This window comes from Carcharodon carcharias, chromosome 22 (genome assembly GCF_017639515.1).
Source record: "Carcharodon carcharias isolate sCarCar2 chromosome 22, sCarCar2.pri, whole genome shotgun sequence".
Classification (NCBI taxonomy): domain Eukaryota; kingdom Metazoa; phylum Chordata; class Chondrichthyes; order Lamniformes; family Lamnidae; genus Carcharodon; species Carcharodon carcharias.
Window position 1 is genome coordinate 10,008,792 of NC_054488.1, and position 25,311 is coordinate 10,034,102.

Sequence of the window (25,311 nt, forward strand, 5' to 3'; positions counted from 1 at the left end):
CTGATGAACTGTTAACACAAAAGAATAAAACATTTATTAAACAAATAAAATGAACTATATTACACCAGACAAAAAGGTTGGAAAGATCTCAATACAAACACAAGAAAATGATTTCAATTCATTGTTCCTTTTATTCCCAGCAATACCTTTACAGACATGTAAAATGAATTTGTATAAGATAAAACAATTTACAGTATCTATCATATACTCTAATATTCAGGCTAAGTATGAGGTACATTAGAATTAACAGGTGAATTGTGATCAGACAAACTGCATTCCAAAATAAATGACAGGTGTGACCAAAGCAGATTCCATGGATTTCTCAACAACCCACCCAGATGTTTGACACATCATGAGCCAACCAGTCTCATGGAAACTTTGTATTTCTCACAAGAGTTTCCAATTTCCACATTTGAAGAACTTGCCTAGGAATTCCCTTCGAATGGCGCCCCCACCTGGACAGCCTCAATAAAGATGCACCTTGAGGTTTTCAATCTCACCTTGCAAGATTCCTTCCCCTGGATCTCAGAGTACACTTAAGCTTCACCTTCCTAGCACAATTTCAGATCTTTGACCACGTGAAGTGGTCTGCTTCAAAAACTCACAGTAAGGAGTCACGAACCTTCAGCTGCCTCCTCAGATCTTTAGGGGTTCTCTTGAGCCCACTTTGCTTCAGATCTGCTCCTTGCAGCTTTGTCTTTAATTCAGAGCCTATTTCTCTGCTCCTTTCTTTCAACTTTACTTATCAAGACCTATTTCTGACTCCTGTCTCTGTCGCTTGCCTGGGACCTCTTTCTGATCCCTGTCTTTGTCCCCAGGACAAAGGATCTTTCTAATAGGACTTCTCCCTGTCCCCTTCTCTGGAATGGTGCTCTGGTTTCAGGTCACCTGACCTGCTTTTCATGTCGTTTGGCTTCCTCTCTTCTGCTCAGGCATGCAGGGCTGATTCTTGGCTCGAAGGAGAAAATACCAGCTGCACATGTGCGGCCACTTCCCAGCTGACGTGTGCGCTGGGGACCCAAAGCCCACTGGGAACTGAGTTCCCAGCCTCTGACTTTAAATCAAGGTAAGGACTTGTGTTTCTTAACACTTGCTAAATATTTCCAGTATTTTCTATTTTCATTTCATATTTCCTGCATCCAGAGTATTTCACTTTTGTCTAATATTTCTAGGAGTAAACAAAAAAGTGTTAAGATTTTTTTTTCTAAACTTTATTTTATTCCTAAAAGTTTTCATAAGACCTGCTCATTGCAGCATCTTGCATCTTAATTTTTCATTTCTATAACGTTAAGGGCAATCATGCAAGGCATCTGACCTTAGAATACACTCTAGTGTTTGCAGGCTGGTCTACTCATTTAACCCTTTTAATCCCAGTATCATTTGAGAGGGGATCTATATTTATAAAGTAATTTAAAACCTACCTCAAAACAGAAGCTGAACAAAAATGAAACTAAAAGAGAAGCAGGAAGGGTAAACAGAGAAATGAAACTGAACTTCCCAGTTTTAAAGGAAATCAGGAGCAAGCAGAGGTTGGAAAATTGAAACTAATCCTCACGGAAAGGCACAAAAGGACACAGTTCAGACCAAGCTGTGCAGTAGCAGTTGTTGAGTCCACTGGAGGAGAACAGGAGACTGAAGAACGCTGAAGACTCAAGAGGTTGTTAGATCCAGAAGCTGAGAATAAGTGGAGAGAATATGTTTCTACAGCCGTTTCTGTTCCTAGAGAATAACATCTATAGTCTTTGCCATCCAGACCAAGTTGAGCAAATTCTGCAGATGTGTGCCACTTATGTTGAAGACCAGGCCCGTGGAACTCGTACTGGTTGTGTGCTGGTGAGCTGAGGATCAGGATAGCTCCCAGAAGAATTGGAGCTGAAAGTCAGTGTTTGAAGGGCTTTGTAACTCACTTAGATCACTAAAATCCGAATGAGCTGCTGAGTCAATTTGTAAGATCTTAGTTGTATCGGACCTTTAATGTGCAATTTATAGTTTATATTCGACCACAATTTGTGGATTTCTGGATGTTAGAGGATAGGATAGATAGTATTTAGTTTTTGCTTTGTTGACTCTTGTATAGAAAAATTCTTCTGTTTTAAACTGTGGAATCTTGTGGCTTCATTTCTTTAGTAAATAACTGGGATTTTCTATTTTGTCTACTTTAAATTAAAAGTCACTGATCCCTACTGAGATTGTAACACATTCTGGTGAATCTGCACTTCACCTTGCCATAAAATCAATATATCCTTTCTAAGGCGTGGTGTCCAGGTCTGAATGCAGTACTCCAGAGGGGTACACTTGGAAGACACCTAAAGTTAGTGGTATGTCATATGGATCCATCTTCACACCAGAGCCATGGATCAATTTTATAAAATGACTGAGATAAGTCAGCTCAAACTTACCATTATAAGCTGACCTTTGAAGCCTCAAAAAATCTTTGCATACAAGCAACCCCCATTTCAGGAGAGTATAAAATGCAAACTGCTGGTGTTGGTACAGGCAGTCGCCGTTTTTGAAATGCTTAAAAAAGACACCAGTAATTCAAATTAAATCAATGTGATACTTTTATTGAATGAATTAATTCTACAAGTATATCTTTAAACATCAAAATGTTTTTAAAATTGTCAAATTCATTGTTTTCAGCATCCAATGCAAAGAGTTAATCAAGTTCATTCTGAGTCACTGTGGCTGTGGCATCATTGTTGTTATGATCGTGGTCCAGACCCTCCAAGTTTTTGATACAATCCAGGTGGGGCCAAAAGCACTGTTTAAAGTACACAAAGTTTGAGATTCAAGACAATTGCTAAGAGAATAAAGCCATAAGATTTCATAGGTTTTGTAGAAACAAAAATAACCTTTACAAGATCAAAAAGATTAAATAATTTACAATATTTTATACTCTTAACATTCAGGGTTAATATGAGGTACATGTGAATTAACAGGCAAACTGTGGTCAAATAAACCACACTGCACAATAAATGGTAGACGCAATCAAGGCAGATTCCACGGATTTCTCCATGGAATAACCTACCCAGGTGTCGGTAAACACTGAATAAACCAATCTCGGTGCAATTCAGTTTCTCTCGGATATTCCAGTTTTCACTTGCAAAGATCTGGCATTGGAATTCTCTCCATGAGTCACTCCAACTCAGACGGGCTCAACGATGGCCCCGTCAGGGTTTCCATCTTGTTTCCCAGACTCCATTTCCGTGGATTCCCAAGTCTGCACCCCAGCACTAACTCACAAGCACAACTTCAGCTCTTTAGCCATGCTGGACAGAATACTACTGCTCCAAAGGGATGTCTTTGCCCCAGTGACCCGCAGCATGGAGTTACCAGTGTTCTGCTGCATTTTTAGGTCTTCAAGGCTTCTCCCATTACTTAAAAGTCTGCCAACTGCAGCCCTTTTTCTGCTTGCATCCTCCTTTTCTGCGCTCTGTTTCTTCCTAACTGACACCTCACAGTGTCTGGGATTTTTCTCACTAATGGCACACCAGTCTTGGTCACGAGATCCAGTTTTCGTACCATTTTCTTTTTGCGCAAGTGCACTGGGCCCGATCTACACATGCGCGGAACTCCCGAGACCTGCCGAGTCTTGGAGTTCCCAGCCTCCACTCTTGACAAGATTGAAACCCAGCGAGGTGGGCTGTCGTTGAAGCCACCCAAGTTGGAACGACTTTTGTAGAGAATTCCAAGGCGAGGTCTTTGAAGGTGAAGACTGGAATCCCTCGTGAGAGAGATGGAGCTTCAGTGAGATTGGTTAACTCAGTGTTTCCGATGTCTGGCTGCGTTGCTGAGAAATCCATGGACTCTGTCTTGGTCACATTTGGCATTCATTGTGTGGTGTGGTGTGTTCGACCACAGTTGGCTTGTTAATTCATATGTCCCTCAAACTTACCCTGCATGTTAGAGTATAAAGATAGATACTGTAAATTGTTTTATCTTTCTGACCTTGTATGGTAAAGTTTATTTTTGTTTGTTTAAAACTCGTGAAATCTGTGATGTAATTCACTGAATGTCTTGAGCCTCAAGCTTTGTCTACTTTAAACAAAACATTATTGGTCCCTAACCAGAACTTACCAAAAACATGAGGGTCTGGTTTAGGATCATAACAATACATAACTGTCATTGTTACATAAAATCATAAGGATCCTACTCTAGATCAGATTTGGCACTTTTGTTTTCAGAATTATCCCTCCACAACTAATCATCTTCCTCTCCATCCATTGAATTGGATAATCTGCATTTTTTGAGTAATCTGATGACAGTTATGTATTGTTATGATCCTAAACCAGACCCTCATATTTTTGGTAAGATCTGGTTAGGGACAAATAACGTTATGTTTAAAGTAGACAAAGCTTGAGACTCAAGACACTTATTTAATGATTTACACCACAGATTTCATGAGTTTTAAACAAGCAAAAATAAACTTTACCATACAAGGTCAGAAAGATAAAACAATCTATCTTATACTCTAACATGCAAGCTAAGTTTGAGGGACATGTGGATTAACAAGCCAACTGTGGTCGAACACACCACACTACAAAATGAATGCCAAAAGTGACCAAGACGGAGTCCATGGATTTCCTAGCAACGCAGCCAGACATCGGAAACACTGAGTTAACCAATTGCACCGAAGCTCCATCTCTCTCACGAGGGATTCCAATCTTCACCTTCAAAGACCTCGCCTTGGAATTCTCTACAAAAGTCGTTCCAACTTGGGTGGCTTCAACGACAGCCCACCTCGCTGGGTTTCAATCTCGTTTCCCGAGATTTTTTTCTCCTGATTCCCGAGTCTGCACTCAAACCCCAACTCACAAGCACAACTTCAGATCTTCGGCGTGCTAAGCAAACACTACAGCTCCAAAGGGGTACCATTGTTCCAACTGCCCACAGCACTGAATCACCAACCTTTGGTTGCCTACTTGGATCTTCAGGGCTTCTTTTGAGCCCACTTCACTGAACGTCTGCGACTCTCAGCTTTCTGTAAATTGGAGCCTCTTTCTCTGCACCTCTCTCTCTTTCCCTTAACTTAACTGGGACCTGTCTCTGTCCCCTACCTGGGACTTCCTTTTGTGACCTCTCCCTATCTGGGACACTCGCTAGCTATGGCACGCCTGCTCCTGGTCACCCGATCTGAGTTCTCACGTTGGTTTTATTCTCTGTGTTGGCGTGCTGGGCCTGCCCTTGGCCCAAAAACAGCTTATACTGCCAAACTGTACACATGCAGCCCACTCCCGGTCTGCACATGTACAGCAAGTCTGAGGTTTATTGGGAGTTGAAGTTCCTGACCTTCGCTCTCAATGAGGCAAGTATAGTTTTCGTAACAGTATCAATGACGTCCCATGATGACCAAACTACATGAACCATCAAGTGGGGGAAGCACACATATTTCCACTCATTGATCTCATTGGTTATATGAACATGTCCACACTAATAAGCTGCATACTTTATGTAGGACAAATATTTATCAATTCAGTTTCATTCCATCCTCATCCATCCAATTGCTGTCAAAGACATGCACAAAAATTCCTGTAGGAGCTTAATTTTAAAGTGGTTTTACATTTGAAATTTATCATAGGATTTAATTTCATTCCATTGGCCACCAGGCTGGTACCACTGTGAATCTTTTTTTAATTCATGGGATGTGGGCGTCGCTGGCTAAGCCAGCATTTATTGTCCATCCCTAGTTGCCCTTGAGGTGGTGGTGGTGAGCTACCTTCTTGAACCGCTGCAGTCCATGTGGTGTAGATGCACCCACAGTGCTGTTAGGAAGGGAGTTCCAGGATTTTGACCCAGTGACAGTGACGGAACAGTGATACATTTCCAAGTCAGGATGGTGAGTGACTTGGAGAGGAACTTCCAGGTGTTCCCACGTGCCTGCTGTCCTTATCCTTCTAGATTGTAGTGGTCGTGAGTTTGGAAGGTATTGTCTAAGGAGCCTTGGTGAGTTCCTGCAGTGCATCTTGTAGATGGTACAGTTATGGCCACAGCTGGTGTTATCTGCTGCACAAACCAGATCCCAGAGAAAATGTGTCTCATTGTTAGTGTCTTACTGATACTAACCTTTTTTTGGTATTTTGAAAACGAGGAGGATAAGTTACTGATCCCACAAGCATAGAACTCCAGTAACACCTTTAGGATTTTAAAACGTTGAAAGATTTATTAACATGGAAAACTTAAGCATATAAGATAAAAATTACACAATTGAAACAGTCCTACAAAAAATCCCCCCCAAAACTCCCACTTGGTCAGAGCACACAAATAAACTACTTGGCAACACCTTCCTTACAAATTTTAACTATAAAAATCCAGTAATATTACCCCAAGGCAAAACTGCTGTTACTTTAGTAAAGGTATACCACACAATTCCTCAAACACTTCCACTCTCCAAGAAAATTCAGGACACAAACTGCTTTCTGAAACAAAACACTTTCCTGATTTGACTGGATGACTGCATCAGATTTCTGACCTTCTTCCAGCACAGAGCTGGTCTCAGGACTTCTCCCGCAAGCAGCCATACAACTGAGCTCAACATCTATCCTCAAGTGTCCTTTTCCCCTTAGATTCCATTGTCCTCAGAACTTCTCTGAACTCCACTTATTCAAAATATAAAAATCTTTCATGTTTTCCTACTGCTTCCACTTTCAAGTCAAATAAAATTTAATAACCTTCCCTTGTTTACTTTTGAAAGCTATAAAAGTCCCTTAAACTACCCTTTGAAAATTAACAGCTGGAAAGTCAAGTCCCTACTTATCACAATGCAAATTTTAAACCCAAGTTCACCATAGCCTCCCATTACGCCTTTACCCTTTTATCTCCAACTCTCACAGACAAGCTGTCTCTATGAACCTTCCCCTCAGTTTCATTAATCCTTCTTTACAGAATATCACAATATTCCCAAAATTTTAAAAGAAAATAACATCCATCTTGACAGTACACGTTGTGTGCCAGTGTGTGTCAAAGGTGTAGGGACTGCCAATCAAGTGGACTGCTTTGTCCTGGATGGTATCGAGCTTTTTGGGTGTTGTTGGAGCTGCATTCATCCAGGCAAGTGGAGAGTATTCAATCACACTCCTGACTTGTGCCTTGTAGATGGTGGACAGGCTTTGGCGAGTCAGGAGGTGAGTTACTCACTGCAAGGTTCTTAGTGTCTGACCTGTTCTTGCAGCCAGTGTCTATATGGCTAGTTCAGTTCAGTTTCTGGTCAATGATAGCCCCCAAGGAGTTGATAGTGGGGGATTCAGTGATGGTAATGCCATTGAATGTTAAGGCAAAATGGTTAGATTCTCTTTTGTTGGAGATCGTGCTTGTGTGGCGTAAATGTTACTTGCCACTTGTCAGCTCAAGCCTGAAAGTTGCCCGGGTCTTGTTGCATTTGGACATGGACTGCTTCAGTATTTTCCAGGAAGTGTGAACTTTCAATGGCAATTCCCCTGCTCCTTGGGGCCCTCTGAATAAGTCTGCAACCCTGATTTAGAGTCAGAGAGTTTGGACAGTTCTGGCTTACTTACCTGAAGTTATCCAGGAAACTCGAGGGGAAAAATCATAGTCTAGCTCCTGGGTAACTATACAACTGACCTCCTCGCTCTCACTGACCAACGACACCCCCCCCCCCCCCCCCCCCCCACCATCCCACCTACCACCCTACCCACTTCCACACTCATCCATTCACTTACACATGGAGAAGTTTGGGGATACTTACCAGAATATGGCAGCTGGTGCCATACAAAAGGAGTGTTGTTTCTGCACAGATTCTCTTCACTGCTCTCTGTGAGGAGGGAGTTCCTCTGCATCATGGATTGGAAATTGTAGCCTTTTCAACGTATGCAGACAAGTGGGTGGTATTCTGTTTGATCAGTGTTGGACACACGGTTTCCGACTTTGATTGGAAGTTTTGGGCCTGTGTTTTTGTACAAGGACATCGAAATCCCTCTGAACACCAACTCTTAGAAGTTTCTTACCATTAAAAGAAAGTCCTGTTTTTCTATTCTTACCAACGTGCCCTCTAGTTTTTTTTTGGGGGGGGCGGGGGGTGTGCCATTTAAGTGCATGGACCCTTTAAATATTTTTTGCATGGCTGAGTTGTCTGGGGTCCTTCAGGTCACTGCGGCTTTCAGGTCGTTTCCACAGAGAACATTACTTTCCAAAAAAGTGAATTCCCCCACATTATACTCCATCTGCCACCTTCTTGCTTCAGTTAGCCTGTCTTTATCCCTTTGCAGACTATATGCCCTCCTCACAGATTTCCTTCCTGCCTAGCTTTGCATCATTAGCAAACCTGGATACGTTACACTCAGTGCCTTCCTTTAAGTCATTAATATAAATAGTTGAGGCTCCAGAACTGATCTAACAACTGCCTCCTAAACGGTAAATGACCATTTTATTCCTATTGTTTTCTGTTCTATAACCAAGCCTCTATCTGTCCTAATACGTTACCCTATCCCTCTGCACTCTTCTTTTGGCAATAATCTTTTGTGCAGCACATTATCGAATGCCTTCTGAAAGTCCAAATAGACCACTGGTCCCTCTTCATCCACTCTATTACACCCTCAAAAAATTCCAATTCATATCAAACACTATTTCCCTTTCACAAAATCACATTGATTCTGTCTGATTTTCTAAAAGCCCTATTATTACTCCTTAATAATGGATTTTAGTATTTTCCCAATGATAGATGTCAGGCTAACGGGTCTGTAATTTCCTTTCTCTTTGCCTCCTTTTTGAACAAGTTCATTCACTGAGTCACAGGAACCTAACCCCATATCAACATGCCACGCAAGGCCCTGCTTTTCAATTAATACAAGCAAACTATAACCATTGAGTTTGGGAGATAGCTTTATGTAAATGGTAGCACTTTTGAATTGCTTCATCAATCTAGATGCATGAATATGTCCACTTCACGTTGTTAGTTTTCCTTTCATCTCTTGTCCCCCACCCAAAGTCTGGAAGTGGGGTTGAAAAAAGCTGGTGTTACTAGGACTGAACCAGCAAGAGCCTGGTCTTGAATGAGCCGAAAGAGGTCATTTGCGCTAATATTCTTGCCCCTTTGACCTACCATCAGACAAGATTGCTTGTAGTTACCAGGGAACTTCCTGGCATTGTTCTAGTATCTGTGGTAGTTTTACTTGTCTGAAAACCTAACAGTACTTGATATAAAACTAGAGATTCCACAAGTCATCACCTGGAAAACCACACACACAAGACATAGTTTGCTCTATGGATTGATCAGCCCAATACACTACTGAAAATATTTAAAACTAAACTAAGGCATTTCCTTTAAGACATTACAAAACTGCTGGGAAGAAAAACAAGTACAAGCAATACAAGTGATTAAAGTGCTGAAACAATACAAGTGACAACTGGGGTAATCCAGTGTCTTTACACCCAAGTTAAGGTTAAAATATATTATGGAGGGCTTTGCCCATTGTTCTATTCCTCATCCTCACTCCATGAAGATGGATGGACTCATGTTCACATAAGAGGGTGGTGAATCTTTGGAATCGTCTACCCCAAAGAGCTATGGAGGTTCAGTCACTAAATGTAGAGATCGATAGATTTTTAGATATTAAAGGTATCAAGGGATACAGAGAATGCTCAGGAAAATGGCGTTGAGGTGGATGATCAGCCACAATCTTGTTGAATGGCAGAACAGGCTTGAGGGGCCAAATGGCCTCTTTCTGCTCTGATTTCCTATGTTAGTCTTTGCAAACTGATGTAAACCTAATGACTACTTACAAGCATTCAAGCTTGTGTATTTGGAATTCAAATTAGGACAGAGAGAATCATACTCATGCCAGGATAGTTATTAAAACAGAAACAGTAGGAGAACAGAGCTTTTAATTTTGCAGTCATTGATCTGCCATTTGTGACAGCCCTAGGAAATATATGGATCAACATTTTACAAGTATGTTGCAGGTGCTATACTTTTATGGGATTAGATCCAAATTCATACACATCAGGAAGTTGACTAAATAGACAATTTCCCCTGGTAGTTTGGGGTGCTCAGTTAAAGTTTCCTTTGAGGGCTATTATTAGTCAATAATCAAATTATTTCAAATGAGTGCATAACTGAGTTAAAAAAAATGCCAATATGTTAACCAGTGGGCTGCCAGAGGAAATTAAACACCAAGTGTTTAACATATATTTAACCATCAGCAAGTATCCATAACCTCTTGTAAGATTCAGTCCTGTAACCCTCTGAAACAAGATTAAGTGCCATTGCTGATGTTTTATTTAAAACAAAGACTGCCATAATTATTTTAAAAGTGAATATATCAGTTATCCAGTGCATTCAAAAACTTAATTTAACTCCAGTTGAATTTTTGTATGTGCATATTGCAGAACACTGGTTTCTCTTTAGTATTGGTTTAAAATGCCTGTTCTGTCCCACTGCTGAAAGGTGGGAAAGAACACAAACATGGCATCTTGAATATACATTTACACCATGCAAAAATATTTTTCTCTAAATTAACTGATGAGATAAAATTCTAATTTTCCAAAAATTTACAAAAAAAAGTTACAGAAGTGAAACCACTTTTGGCTTTGCAAGAGGAAGTGGGCTGATGAGAGCTGGATCTTTTTTGGAAGGAACCCAATGGAAGTTATAATGGATAGTTAAAATTTGTTGTGTTTCAGAGTTGAAAGAGGATGTATATTCTACTGGATTGCCACATAATCCCAATGTTTAAAAAAAGCTGCATCTGTTTAGTAATCTGTATTTGACATTGCTTTGTTCCATTGTTCAGAAAAGATAATATTGAATCAGTATTTATTGCAGGAATCTCCCTTGATTAATAGCCCAAACTGAAATGTTGGACTGACTATTCCCATTGACACTAATGTTGTGTATAAAATATCTATTTCCAGGTGGCAGCTAACCAGCATTAATAGAGACATAACATTGAGCTTTCTAGATAACCAGCAGTTATCTCCCTTTACATTGAATAAAATGTAAACATGACATTTTGGTGACACCATGTTCAAGAATATCTGTGCTGAGAAATGATCCTAATTATCCACAGCAAGCACCCACAGGTCAGGAACAATCTGGATTATATGTAAAGTAAAATTTCCTCCACCACCCTCCCCAAGTGTCTTTAATGTCAACTCTTAAGAGCATTAAGAATATTTTCTTTTCCCATGCAACTTTTTAGTGGCAAATTGAGTTGTCCTGAGCTTGTATCCTCCAATGAACAACATTAAAACTGCCCTACATTGGGCCTTTACAACAGTCTGTGCCTGATGTGAATCCAGACAGATGAAAGGTCTTCATCTTGTTGCACCATCCAGCCCAAGGTCTGTTTTAATATGGGATTAACAACTTTCACAAGCACAGATTTCCTTTATCTCATTATTTCCGCCCCATGAGGGGAAATGTGTAACCTGCAGCCACTGTTCTGTAGTAGCTGTAGTAAGAAGGGCTCAAGGTTACTCATCCCTCCCTTGAGAGAGTAGCGTGGCTTAGCATCTTGCGTCTCAGACAAAATTTAAACTGTTCATTTATCTTTACCTCCCCACATCAAAGGTCTTAAGAGCATTATACCTAGCTGCCCTGTCCCATGCTGTACTAATGATCCCTTTCATATACCTCAGCTAACCAGCAAAATACTTTTGACAGTCACCATTTCTGTGCATGTTCAAAGATCTGGTCAGCAGTTGTTTAGACATATTGTGAAACATCAGAAGCATTCTCACTTTCTGGGTTCCAGATACAACCAAAGCATTATTAGAGAACTAAACAGATGTGCAAAAGATACTCAAGGCACTAAAATGCTTTGATTTTAGAGATATAGGTTAAAATGCTGTCAGATGGGATAAAGACTAACTTTGCTGGTTCTGAGGGTCATTTAGAAAGTGACCACATGAAATATACACAATATACACTATGAAAAGTACAATTGTGCAGAAGTAGGTCCACAGTGAGCTTCTTTCCTGTGCGGCCAAGTTTTTTTGTGAATCCGTATTCACGTTGGCAGCGTGAAGGCTGGAGAATTAAGCATTTTTGGACTTTGGAACGTGTATCAACAACTACCAATTGCAGATTATCAAGAGCAAAACAATAGTAAACCTACCTTATTATGGCTTAGTGATGCACGTTCTCCAGAACTTCAAAAGCACATTCGACACTGCAGCACATCACCCACCCCTGTGCCACCACAAATCATTTCCCACGCAAGTAATCACTATAACCTCCAAGAATGCTGAGTGGCACAATATGTTACACCATGAGTACGTAATGGAGTGCTGGGTTGAAACCTTAACCGAAATACATTTACTTCCTAATTTCTGCAGTGTTAAGGGATGCGCTAAACAGAACATTAGGCACCTTACCACAAAGAGAAAAATCGGGACCACCGCTGGCCTATTCCTACTCATTTGCTGATTGATTGAAGAATAGGACTGCTGAAGTCTGAAAAAGGTTTGCACAAACTCCCTCTTACCTTCTTGTTTCTTGCATCACTAAATATATAACTTTGTAAAGCATGGTACATTTTTCAATGAGGGGACGGAATGAAGGGAGAGAGACTGAAGGACAACATACCAATCCCATGGAAAGAAAGTGAACTGAACTTTGGAAATATACAAGGTGCTAACCATAATATCCTACCTCCATATGGAGAAGGCCGCACTGTGAATCTATATTCGCACGCTATAAAGTCCTATTAATTTAACTTTATAAATCTGGCTGATGTGACTGCTGATTTTTTAAAAAAATCTGTACGCTGCAGTAAAAGGGAAACAAGCTTTGAGTGCAACAGATATTAATTTTAAACTACTTGCTAATACATATTAAACATTTTCCCCTTGCTTCCCATATGGTGATAATATGGAATTTGAAATGTTGATAGTTTCAGCCAACATTGCAATGCCCAATCAAACTGTTGTCCTTATTAGTGACAAAACCTAAACAAGCCTGCAGCAGCTGATATTTTCTGCAATGCCAGTATTGTTTTACAAAAAAAAAGTCTTTACAGTCCTCCTATAGCGCAGAATACATTTGCCCAGCAGCCTGCAGGTAAGAAACTTGCCTTCCAATGTACAAAAGACTGAATTGAAATTAATTGCTGCCCCCTCCACCAGAATACTGTAAAACACACTAATCATTCCAATATGTTGCAGTTTCCTTGCTTCTTGATGCTGTACAAGTTTTATGTTCGGTTGCAGTGCAAAGAGGGTAAACTTTTCATTTTGTTCTAAAAGGTAAAGAAAGTTACAAGGTCATACTCAACAAAAGGCATATTAACACAGCAAAGGTTGTGATGTTAAGACAAACAAATGAAGTTTAGCTCTAGCTGATTAATGGTATTCAGCCAAGTACCTGATACAATTTTTAAGTGAGTGTAGATATAAAACTAAATCCAGTTGTACTAATCTTCCAATTTACCAAAAGAATACATTAATTAGTGGTCAAACTTCCTAGATGCTGCTTTCGCATCCTCTTATTTATTATCTTGTTTTTCTGAATTCTTTCAGTGACAATCCTCACCTGGAGAAAGACATCACTTTAGCAAAGCAACTGTACATTGGAATTATGCCAGATGTGAATGTTAGCAATGTTATCTAACACTGTACAGTTTTTCAGTAGTCAGCCTCCTTGTAGCTGTTTTATTGACATTCACAAAGGGTTAAAATACTCTAAAAATTCAATCATGGGCAGCTGCTGCTTTGGACTATAGCATAGTGGGGGGTGGGGGAGGAGTGGGAGAAGAGGGAAAGTAAGGTCTTTCTTTAGATGAAAGAAAGGTTTACATTTATACAGCACCTTTTCACTCCTTTCTCAAACATCACAAAAGTGCTTCGTGTACAAAGAATTACTTAATAGTGCAGTGACTTGTACAGGGGAAAATTGGACAATGTAATGGTTGCTGTAGAGCTGCACTAATCTTTCTAGATTAAGCGATTTAGCATATTTAATATTGCGAACAACAATGGGATGATCTACAAAGCTTGTCTACAGCAATTTGGTGTCAGGAATTTTCAACTCAGTTAAAGCACTTCCAATAGGACACAACCATCTTGAGTTTAATGAGATTGCACTATTTAATATATGGCTTAAAATCTGAATGAGTTATCAACCCAGTAAATACATTTGGGTTAAATCTCATTGCCTCTTGAATAATCCACTTACTTTATATACATCTACCCATCTTTTATGTTTTGCTTCTTCCCAGGTTCAAGGGTCCTTGCACTCCCCAACAGTCAGCAGGCCAACCATTCTTGATCTCATTTCTGGTGCTACATGGACAGCAAGTAACATGGTGGCATAATTGACTAACTTTTCTCACCCATTCTTACAGCAAAGGCTTCAGATCTTACCTGAACTAGCAATTCAAGTGATTGAGAATTATGGCTGCACTGCTCCAATTATCCTACCAGCATCAGATTGCTCCATTTTAACTTTGGTTACATTTCAATCTTTATTTGCTCGCGTTTACTTTCTTAATGATTTTAAAATAGCGTACTTGCCTGCAATCTTTGACAGAGTACACCATTATCCTCCAGTGCCTCCCCACTTCTGTCCAGCTGGGTAGGGCTCCACTCATCTGGTTCCATTCTTATCTAATCATAGGCAGAGTATCACTTGTAAAGACAACTCTTTCTGCACCCATACCATTATTTCTGGCGTCGTCCAAGAATTTAGCCAGAGCCCCTTCCTATTCCTCATCTACACGCTGTTCCTCAGTGACACCAGCTGAAAACACAGCATTAGTTTTCACTCGTACGCTGATAATGCTTGGCTCTGCCTCACCACCAGCTCCCTTCACTCCTGCTAAATTATTCGACTGTTTGTCTGACATCCAGTACAGGAGTGGGCAGAAATTTCCTCCAATTAAATACTGGGAAGACCAAAGCAGTTTTCTTTGGTGCCTGCTTCAAACTCTAATCCCTAGTTAACAATTCCATCCCTTTTCCTAGCAACTGTCTGAGACTGAACCACACTGTTTGCAGCCTTGGTGTCACATTGGACCCCAAAATGAGCTTCGAACCACACATCCATGTCATCACGAAGTCTGTTTATTTCCACCACTATAACATTGTAACTCTGCTCCCGCCTCAGCTTATCTGCTGAAACCCTCATCTTTGCCTTTTATGCCTTCAGGCTTGACTATTCCAATAATCTCCTAGCTGGCCTCCCACATTCTACCCTCCATAAACTCATCCAAGTCATCCAAGACTTTGCTGTCCATGTCCTTACTTTCACCAAGTCCAGTTCACCCATCTACTCACTGACCTGCACAGGTTCCTGGTCAAGCAACGTCTCAAATTTAAAATTCCATCCTCATTTCCAAATCCCTCTATGGTCTCACCCCTTTCTCTATAATCTCCCTCAGCTCCAGAGTCCTGAGATATCTGTACTCATCTAATTCAGGCCTCTTGAACATCTGAATTTTACATCATTCCACCATTTCAGCTTCAGCTGCCCCGGCCCTTAGACCTTGATTTTGTTCTCTATACTTCTCCACCTCGCTTTCCTCCTTTAAGACCCTATTTTAAGATCCCTCTCTTTGACTAAGCTTTGGCCATTTGCCCTAACATCACCTTAGGAAGCTCATTTTGCTTTACAATGCTCCTGTGGAGCACCTCTACTTGCTTTATTATGCTAAAGGCAGTATATAAATATACGTTGATGTGTAAACCACTGAAGAATATAATAGAAATGTAATAGGGAGATTTTTTTTCGTCATCCACATGAGCCATGAACCTAGACAGGTTATTCAACCCTGGGACATCACAGATGAGCCTCACCCTGTTACTGGTGAGGCAGGGTCCACTGGATAACTATTATGAGTGCGGAAAATGGTTGGTGAAATCCACTAGAGGGCCCAACCGAGTTCACCTAATTCAGCAGGCCTAGAATTGAACATGGGACCTCCCTGGTCTATGCAGCTCAGCTACCCTGTGAATAAAAGCCACTAAACTGCTGGACATCAAGAAAAATGGACCTTGTAGATATGTACATTTTGTGTCCATTCATATTTTGAATATTTGTCACCCTGACTACATGGACATCATAATTAAACAAGGTTTTTATTCTGCAGTTTGATTTTTAGCAACAGTTACCAGGTCCCAATAGCCCAGAACAGATATGCACTTTTCCCCCCTCGTCCTCTTAAATAAACAGTTTGCAGCAATGTGTTTTTCTCCTTTTCATTTGAAATATAGCCTGCAAAACCAAGCCAGGAATAGCCAACGTCAACACAAAGTAACAAATAAGCAAAGAAAGCAAATAAGCAGTAGGTAAGTGCAGCGCTGGTCAAATTAATAGCTGTTCATTTAGGTCAGGTAACGGCTCAGTTACATTGGCTTCTTGCCCAAAACATGCAAACCCGAAGCATTTGATCACTACACATTAATAAAAATTGATTAAATTCATCAGGAATCTGTTAAAATATGAAAATCTGCAGGTGTAAAGTAGATTTATCTGGATTTAAACAGACTGAAGTAAACTTTTAACCACTCCATTGGTTATTTAAAAAAACATAACTACATTCATTTTCACTGAACATAAAATTAAATTTACGTACGAAAACAGTTGTGATTCCAAAGCTTCTGAAATATAAAATGGAGTGATCTGAAATAATAGTAACCCCATTTTCATCTGCAGAAATGAAATACACCCAAAAATATCCTAATTCCACATGTGAACAAAATACTGCATATTTACTAACAACTGCATTAGGTAGGTCATTAAAGGCTAGCTGCCAGATGTAGGAAATGGGTCCACACCTTTGTTTCCTTTATGTAATATACAATCTTTTGTAATTGGTGTACAGTAAGCATTTGCCATGCTGCCGTCACACTGGTCTGCTCAAGTCTTTAAGTATCTGATGAAGAACCTCAGATGTGCGTGGCTAGCTGTGGCCCTTCCCGTCTCTCCCTTTCCCAGTGAGCACTGAGGTAGTTGAGCAGGAGGAACAGCCTCTTATGAGGGGAGTCATGTTTTTAAATTTGTTCAGTTTCCTTAATTTATTCCTGTGTTTTAAGGCTTCCTGTTTCTCAGTGCTACAGTTTACAGTCACTCATACAGGTCCCCTAAACCCATAACGAGTCAACACATTCTGAAGTTCCAGATGTTAAGGTAGACTTGTCCATTTGGCACCTTGCATTTGATAAAAATTAAGCATCGTTTCCCATTCCCCAGTCTTTAGTTTTGGCTGTTGTGTACATTTGCAGCCACAGCTGGGGCTTCCACTTTGACAGCAACAAGTATGCTTTCTCCATCTTCCGTTTTGATACGTTTAATCTCTGGCTGCTCTCCTTGGTCTCCATTTTGGCGTTTTGTGGGAAGGGATGCTGATGCGGAGGCATGGGTTGCCAACATGTGTAATGGGCTTGCAGCAGCTGCAGGAAACAGAACAGATGTTTACAGGCCTATTTAATGAGTCAATTCCTATTAAGTTTGCTTTGATAGTTCCCTTCAATTATTAAGGATCCTTTTGAATACTTGCATTGAAAAGTTCTAATTTAATTTGATGCCCATATTCAGTTAAATAAATTTGCTTCATTTTTTAAGCTAGTTAATAGCCGAAAAAATATTAAACCAAATATGAAAGAGCCTGAAAAGATCAAGTTCAGTTAAGATTATGTTCTAATGAAGGGTTGGTCACATTGGAATTATTGATCAATTGTTTCTCTTTCAGATGCCGACCTGCTGTGTATGTTGATCATTTTTGGTTTTCATTTCAAAACAATTTTTTTACAGAGCAAATCCTCTTCTACTGGGAGATGAGAGGAAGGACAGTCATCTGGCTATCCTAGAATTTATGGCAGGGACATACATGATCACTGTGTTTACAAAGCAAAGTCATAAACAGAATGTCATGATCACCAAACCTACCTAACACTTCATCAGGTGGTAAACAGGATTTTAGTTACTTCTGCTCTCTTAATTCTGCAACAACATGCCCAGTGTAATGAGATTATAACATACATTGAGTGGAGTTGATTACAGACATTTTATGAAGGACATGGATTGGGAGCACATCATCTATCTAGTCAATTTCCTAGCCAAAAGCAACAGGACAATCACTAAAGTAAATGCTTGGAAGTGCTTTAAGCACTAATGGCCTGCCCCTTGACTCACTCGTGCTCATTTTGTATAAAAAGCCCTTCTGTGCATATTGAATTCTTTTCCCAGAAGTAAAGGTACGCTCAAAAATACATTAACTAACAGTGACCATTTTCAAATGATAACTAAGTACATAACTTTCAGGTTTAAAGAGTCTGAGATCAGCTGAACACATTGGTGGAGAATGCTTCACACTAAATGAAAGCATGAATGAAGCTGTGCCTAATTGAAAACTAATCTATCTTTCAACTTCATTTGAAATAATTGACATCTGTCTCCCATCTTTTGGGCTTTGCATGTAATTTCAGTAATAGATAGCTGCAAAAAATGAGGTTTTCACTGGAAGACAAATTTACCTCTCTGGCACAATAGTAACATTCTTCAATGATTCATTACACACTCTAAAGCAATCAAGAGACAGATTCCACCATTGTTTACCAACTTCAGAAGAAATACCCTCTGCCTAAAAAGTCAGTCTCGATTTTGGGAGTTCTAACAATAAACAGGGTTAACCAAGTTTTGAAATGAGTCGACTTCATTTTTTAAACTTGTGGAATCTTTTACAAAAAAAGAGCAGATAAAATTCTGCAACCACCAAGTCATGAAAGCTTCAGATGCAGCACTTCATGAAATTTCTTCAACTGAACCAAGTAGTCCTCTTGTGTCTTCAACTGCCACGGGTTATTAGGTTTGGCAGCATGTAGATGAGAAATAGGTGGGGTGAAGGACAGATGCTTGGGGATATGTAAAGTAATGGTGTCAAATCGAGAAGAGAAGCCATTGAAGGAGATTCTGTAACCAATTTGATTCTCACCATCTGATACCTAGAAATTGCTGAGCATACTGGATGCAGCAGTGCCTATGGGCCCCAACAACATCCGAGCTTTAGTGCTGAGGATGTGCTGCAGAAGTAGCTGTGCCCCTTGGCCAAAGCATTTCAGTACATCTACAACACTAGCACCTACTTGAAAAAGTGGAAAATTGCTCAGCTATGTCCTCGCACAAAAGGAAAGATAAATGAGGACCCTATCAGCTGCAAAATTATGAAGATGTTACTGAAGGTGCTCACCAACACGCTGCAATTGGGTTCATTAGCAAAACTCTGAATGTAGGTAAATAATTGTAATTTTAATTGGAGAAAGTCAAAGAGTGGGAGAGAAATCTCAAATACTTTTTGGAAGTGCTTGACAATGTTAGGCAAAAGTGAAAATGGAAGGATGAGGAATGCTTACAAATTTCTCTGCCCATCACCCAAAAAAGTGGTCAAAATGGGATCAAACAAGATTAGGGAGGCAATAATATCCAGTGCCAACTGGCACCTCACGTATACATAGACAAATGGATCACAACAATCAGTACTGAAAGTTGTCATCAATCATTCTTAGTTGGCAGCCTTTGAACAATAAATGGTGGAGATAAGGGATATCTTTATTTGTTGTATTGTCATTGACATGTCAGTGCATTCTGCCACAAGTTCTTTCAGTCAAATACATCATTATCATCACGATATGAATTTATGAATTCACAAAGTGAGACATTACGTTTTAAAAAAAACATTTACTGCTCCACAAATATTTTGATGGAACATGCACAATAATGACATTTTATTGGTTTGTCATATGAGACAGAACACTTTTCCTTATGATTAACCCAAGGTGAAGTGGTTAAACCAAACCTCTTCAGCCTGATACATGCATGGCCTTTGTCCAGCAAATCTGATCACCAGGTCATGTTGCTTTCTGCTGCACTACATTAAACTGGGATTGTGTGTGTACTGAGTGAGCTCTATATAAGTTCTTTCATTTCCACAAAAATTAATTGTTCTTCCCCCCCCCCCGCAACCCAGAGAAACTTAATTCTGCTGTCCTGTTCAACTGATTGAAAACAAATCATTCAGATTGGTCTTATCATCTGTGAAAGTTAAATAGCAGGAAATATAGGCACACTGTAAATATTAGGCTAGTATACAAAGGACAAAGCTCTACGAATTGAAAAAATAAGTCAGTATCAGTGATGGTCACTATGTGCAGTTAATATCTAATGACGTCTTTAACTGAGTATTCAATTTCCCTGGGAAATATTTTCAAAATATGTTTCAACCTTGGCTCAGTGACAGCACTCACTTCTGAATCAAAAGTTCCAGTTTGGAAACTTTTGCATATTCCTAGGCTTCAGTGTTGTACTGAGGGAGTACTGCACCATCCTGTGGTGCCAGCTTTCAGATGAGACGTTAAACCGAGGCCCCATCTCAAGGTAAAAGATCCCATGTTTGAAAAGGGAGTTCATTCTGTGCCCATTTCTCTCTCAACCAACAACAGATTATCTGGAAAATTATCTCTACTACTTGCGGGATCAAGCTGTGTATAACTGGCTGCTGTATGTTTCCATATTATAAACTGTGACTATGCTTCAAAAAGGTATCAAGGGAAACAAATAGGGTTGATAGAGAGAAATCATTTCCGCTGCTTGAGGACTCTAGGACTAGGGGGCATAGTCTAAAAATTAGAACCAGACCTTTCAGGAATTAAATTAGGAAACACCTCTACTCACAAAGGGTGGTAGAAGTTTGTAAATGGCAATTGATGGTGGAACAATTGCAAATTTTAATTTTGCAATTAATAGATTTATCATCCAAAGCAATTTAGGGACACGCAGCAAAGATGGGTGTATGGAGTTAGGTTGCAAATCAGCCACAATTTTATCGAATGGCCGAATAGACTCGAGGCTAAATGGCCTGCTCCTGTTCCTATGTTGTTCTTATGTTACTACATTAACTGGTGACATCCTAAGGTATGAAATGCCCTGAAACCTCAACTGTAGGTAGGTATTTATAGTCAATGCTTAAAAGAAATGTAGTGTACAGTCAAACCTATAAAAGGAAGTACAAAAATATATTATTACCAGTGTTAGGTTGTCCTTGTGTTGCTGAAGAGATGGGCACCACGTGTGTTCCATTCTGTGCAACTGGTTTAAGGGGTAACTGATGCTGGCCCAAAGGAGCCTGTTGTAGTATAGTAACTGTCTGTATGGGTGTACCCTGTGAAGTCTGAATGAAGCGACTAGCAGTGCCTATCGAAGCTGGTGCAATTGCAGGAATAGGCTCCACTTTGACTGCAGAACAGAAGAGAAGAAAAAGTGTCACGTCAAAATTACACTTAATCTATCACTGATTATAAATCAGTGTCTTCATTTCTTTTCCAATTATATTAGAAACAACTGTTGCATTCCTTGCTATGTTTTGCTTTTTGTCCTCTTCTCCCACGAAAAAGATTTAGACATAATCAATAATGCAGACATTTTGTGATAAAGAACAGAAATGCAAACCACAGTGGCAGTGTGAGCACTAATCAATACAAGTTCCATTTTCATTATTATTATTTGGGAAAGGGGGGGCAAGAAATGTTCAGAATGCAAATATGAAAACTAGTTTCACAATAACTCAATATTTTCACCAGCGAGATTATTGCATGAGGTGAAATGTTACACATTTAGTTTTGAATTGTGCAGCTTTCAAAATTTAACATAATCTTCCACCTTGCATTCAACACCAGTTTTATCCTTCCTCTATATCTTGTCCAAAATTACTGACAATTGATAAATGCTTTTGTATGGAGGTTTTATTGGTCACTGAAAAGCTTGACCAGCAGAATGAGAGAATAAGACATCATAATTGATAATTATCTTGCCTGAATACACAGCAATGATTTGGTGCATTATAACAAGGTGCGGCATTTGAAAATCCTAACTCCTGTTACCTTTCACTTCTTTATGTTCCCCATTTTCTGGCCGCTCCATTTTAGCCTGGCTGACCATAGCCTGTGTCACAACTGCCTGGTTTGCTACAGTGTAACTGTTTGCTGCCAGGCTAGCCATAGTAACAGACACAGTCGGTATCTGATGAACCACATGAACAGTTTGCAACATGGACTGCTGGGACGTTGATGTAACAGGTGTGGCCACGGTATATGTAACAGGTTTCATGGACTGTGAAATTTGCCGTTGGACGGTGATTAAAACTGGCTGAGCGGACAAAGGTGATCCTGAGAATAAGAAAATTGGAAAGCAATTAATTCCTCTACAGGTCTACCTCAAAAGTTGTAAACATGACTTTAAATATATTCATGGATGACACTCCACCTCTCCTTTACTACAGAAAGAATTCAACATCTTCAACAAAGTAAATGACAGTTTGAAAATGATCTTTCCAGACATCATATCCTTACTCTACACAGCAATAGATTTGGCTAAAAGTTCTGCAAAATGGCATTAAGTAGACTTTTGCTAATTTTCTTAGAGGCCACTTTTGAAATGGTCCTCAATTACATTAGCTTAAGCTCATTTGTTAGACTGCTCAACATTTTATTTCATGATTGAAGCTGGATTATTAATGTTATTATCTTCAAACCATTTCATAAACATTATTCAGCACCTTTATACTATCCATATAGATTCTGCACGGTGGAAGTTTTGGTTATTGTTTACACCGAGAAAGGCAGGTTTAGCCAAATGTGTTTATTTATAATGGGCTCTTTAAAGAAAAATAAAAATATTGAAGTAGTATCATAATTAAATCATTGTCAAGAATACACTGAGGAACTTGGCTGGAAGGCCATGGTTTGTGGTATAGAGAAAAGATAAAGTAAATCTTCATCAGATTTCATTGGCCCCAACTCTACCAACGTTAGCCAAGGCACAGAGCACATTAACTGAATGCATTGCAAACAGAGTGGGAAGTTGAGAAACCAGTGAGAATGGGATTCTATGGTAAATTTCAGGGTAGGTCAAACTGAAATTTAATCTTAACATTAAAAATTGTAAAAAGCAGTTATCAGTTAAATTTTCAAAGTTAACAGTCAGCCAGTTGTATGTGCCTGCCTGAATGGGGTCAGTTACTGAGAGCTGGAAGCTGAATGAGCAGTTGTCACCTGGGTGTGGCTCAAAAGATGTATAAACATAGAGGGTTTAGGACACAAGAATGCAACATTAGTTAAGTTTGTCATGGAGGGAGTGGGAATTCGGTGGAGGGAGATAGGTGTGTATACTTTTAGTTAAATTAGTTTAGGATAAGATAATTAAATTCATTACATAAAACTTGAATTACTTAAATGCATAAAACAAGTTTAGGTAGAGATCACGGTGAAGGAGGTCTGCCACATCTGCAGTGTTGGTGGAGAGGATTGTGATCCCAGGCAACAACTTTCAACTAAAAGTTTCTGCAATTCTAGAAATTTCAGCTCAGAGTGCTTGATCTGAAGTCTGAGGTGCAGACTTGCAATGAATTAGGAAGGGGAAAAGAGTTACTTTGACATTTTGACCCAGGAGGCAGTAACATTCTTTAGGTTAGGTAGTGAGGGGCAGGAGGCTGTGACTGTGATTCAGGAAGACAAAGGGACTGCAGATGCAGTAGTCAAGGAGTTTCAGTCTTTGCCATGGTCCAACACATACGAGGTACTTGCTATCAGTGTGGATAAGAACAAGGGTTGCAGAAGAATGGCAAAACTGACCATGGCAGGATGGTACTGTCCAACATTCAGTAGGGGTGAGGGTAGGAATGTGATAGTGGTAATGAATAATATAATCAGGGAAATAGATCTCTGTTCTCTGCAGCTGCAAGAAGGTGGTGGTTGCCTGACAAGTACCAGAGTTAAAGATATTCCTCGAGACTATAGAAGAACTTGGAGGAGGAGGAGAAAGTTCCAGTTGTTATGGTCCACGTAGGAACTAACGGCATTGCTGGGACTGGGAATGAGGTTCTGCTGAGAGTGCTTGAGGAACCAGGGTACAAATTAAAAAGAACTACAAAAGATAATCTCTGGATTACTATCTGAGCCATGAGCAAATTGACATAGCACCAGTCTGAGATTTAAAGAGTGGTGTGGGATATAAGGGTTTCAATTCATGGGGCACTGGTACTATTTGGTAGTGGGGAAAAGTGTGAGCTGTCCCACTGAGATGGACTCCACTTAAACCAGGCTGGAACCAATGTCCTGGTGAATCAAATAACTAAGGTGGTAATAGGGCTTTAACTGATATAGGGGAAGGAGGATCCAGATAAGCGCAAATTTAGCAGTCTGAAGTGACAGGACAAGGCTGAATAGCTGAGTAGCAATTTGGGTAAAAACCAAGCTGATTGTGTCAGGAAGGGACGGAGTTTAATTATGGTAATATGATATTATTACTATTTTTCCCCAATGTGGTTTTAATCAAAGAGTTAAAATTAGAGGTGTCATATCTGAACGTACGTAGCATACATAACAAGATATGTGGCCAGCATTTATTATCCGCCCCTAATTGTCCTTGTTCAGAGGGTATTTTTAAGAGTCAACCCCATTGCTGTGGGTCTGAAGTCACATGTAGGCCAGACAAGGTAAGGACAGCAGATTTCCTTCCCTAAAGGACAGTGGTGAACCAGATGGATTTTTGCGATAATCGGCAATGGTATCATGGTCATCATAATATCATTATGCTACCATCTCCTCCCAAAATGAATTAATTAATTAGGTGGGGAGGTGGTGGCATAGTGGTATTGACACTGGACTGGCATTCCAGGAGGCCTAGAGTAATGTTGGAATCCCACCATGGCAGATGGTGAAATCTGAATTCAAAAAAAATTCTGGAATGAAAATGACCATGAACCATTGCCGATTGTCGTAAAAACCCATCTGGTTCACTAATGTCCTTTAGGGAAGGAAATCTGCCGTCCTTACCTGGTCTGGCCTAGACCTACACCAATGTTGACTCTTAAATGCCCTCTGAACAAGGGCAATAAATGCTGGCCTAGCCAACGATGCCTACGTTCCATTAACAAATAAATAGTAAAGGGCTAAATGGGTTTAATCTAGTACCCATTACTGAGACATTGGTGCACCGTGACAAACATTGGGAACTAAACAGTCTCAACTTTTAGAAAAGATAAGCAAAACGGAAAAGCTGGTTGGAGTCCTGATAATAAGGAATGAGATAAGGGCATGGGACAGAAGACTTCATCCAGACGATCAGAATGCTGTAACAATGGAGCTACAAAATAATAAAGAGCAGAAAACACTTGTAAGAGTAGTTTATAGATCCCATATCAGTAATCAGGTTGTTGGACAGAGTCTAAATCAGGAAATTAGAGTACGTAACAAGGACATGGCAATAATTGTGAGGGACTTTAATCTAGATAGACTGGACAAACCAAACAGGCAAAAATAGTTTGAAGAACAAGTTCATGGAATGCATTTGAGACAGCTATCTAGAAC

The 25,311-nt window shown here is 39.8% G+C and overlaps 1 protein-coding gene and 1 long non-coding RNA gene across 3 annotated transcripts in view; both read right to left on the reverse strand.

The window, feature by feature from the left end:
• Window positions 1–2,548: 2,548 nt before the first annotated feature.
• Window positions 2,549–13,022, reverse strand: LOC121293572. 2 transcript variants are annotated; one of them, XR_005946560.1, is made up of 4 exons: window positions 12,072–13,022; window positions 7,703–7,900; window positions 6,064–6,132; window positions 2,549–2,761 (listed from the first exon to the last, which is right to left on the reverse strand). It is a non-coding gene; the product is annotated as an uncharacterized LOC121293572 (long non-coding RNA). The 2 variants fall into 2 exon arrangements; XR_005946559.1 differs by lacking the exon at window positions 12,072–13,022 and having other exon boundaries at window positions 7,703–12,060.
• Window positions 13,023–16,255: 3,233 nt separating this feature from the next.
• The window catches only part of foxk2b (forkhead box K2b), a 111,577-nt gene continuing 102,521 nt past the window's right edge, over window positions 16,256–25,311 (reverse strand). Inside the window, exons 7-9 of the mRNA XM_041216619.1 lie at window positions 21,826–22,110; window positions 20,972–21,181; window positions 16,256–17,343 (exon numbers count right to left, since the gene is read on the reverse strand). Of these exons, the coding sequence (XP_041072553.1) occupies window positions 17,147–17,343; window positions 20,972–21,181; window positions 21,826–22,110 (692 nt within the window). The 3' untranslated portion in view covers window positions 16,256–17,146. The remainder of the gene's footprint in view (window positions 17,344–20,971; window positions 21,182–21,825; window positions 22,111–25,311) is intronic.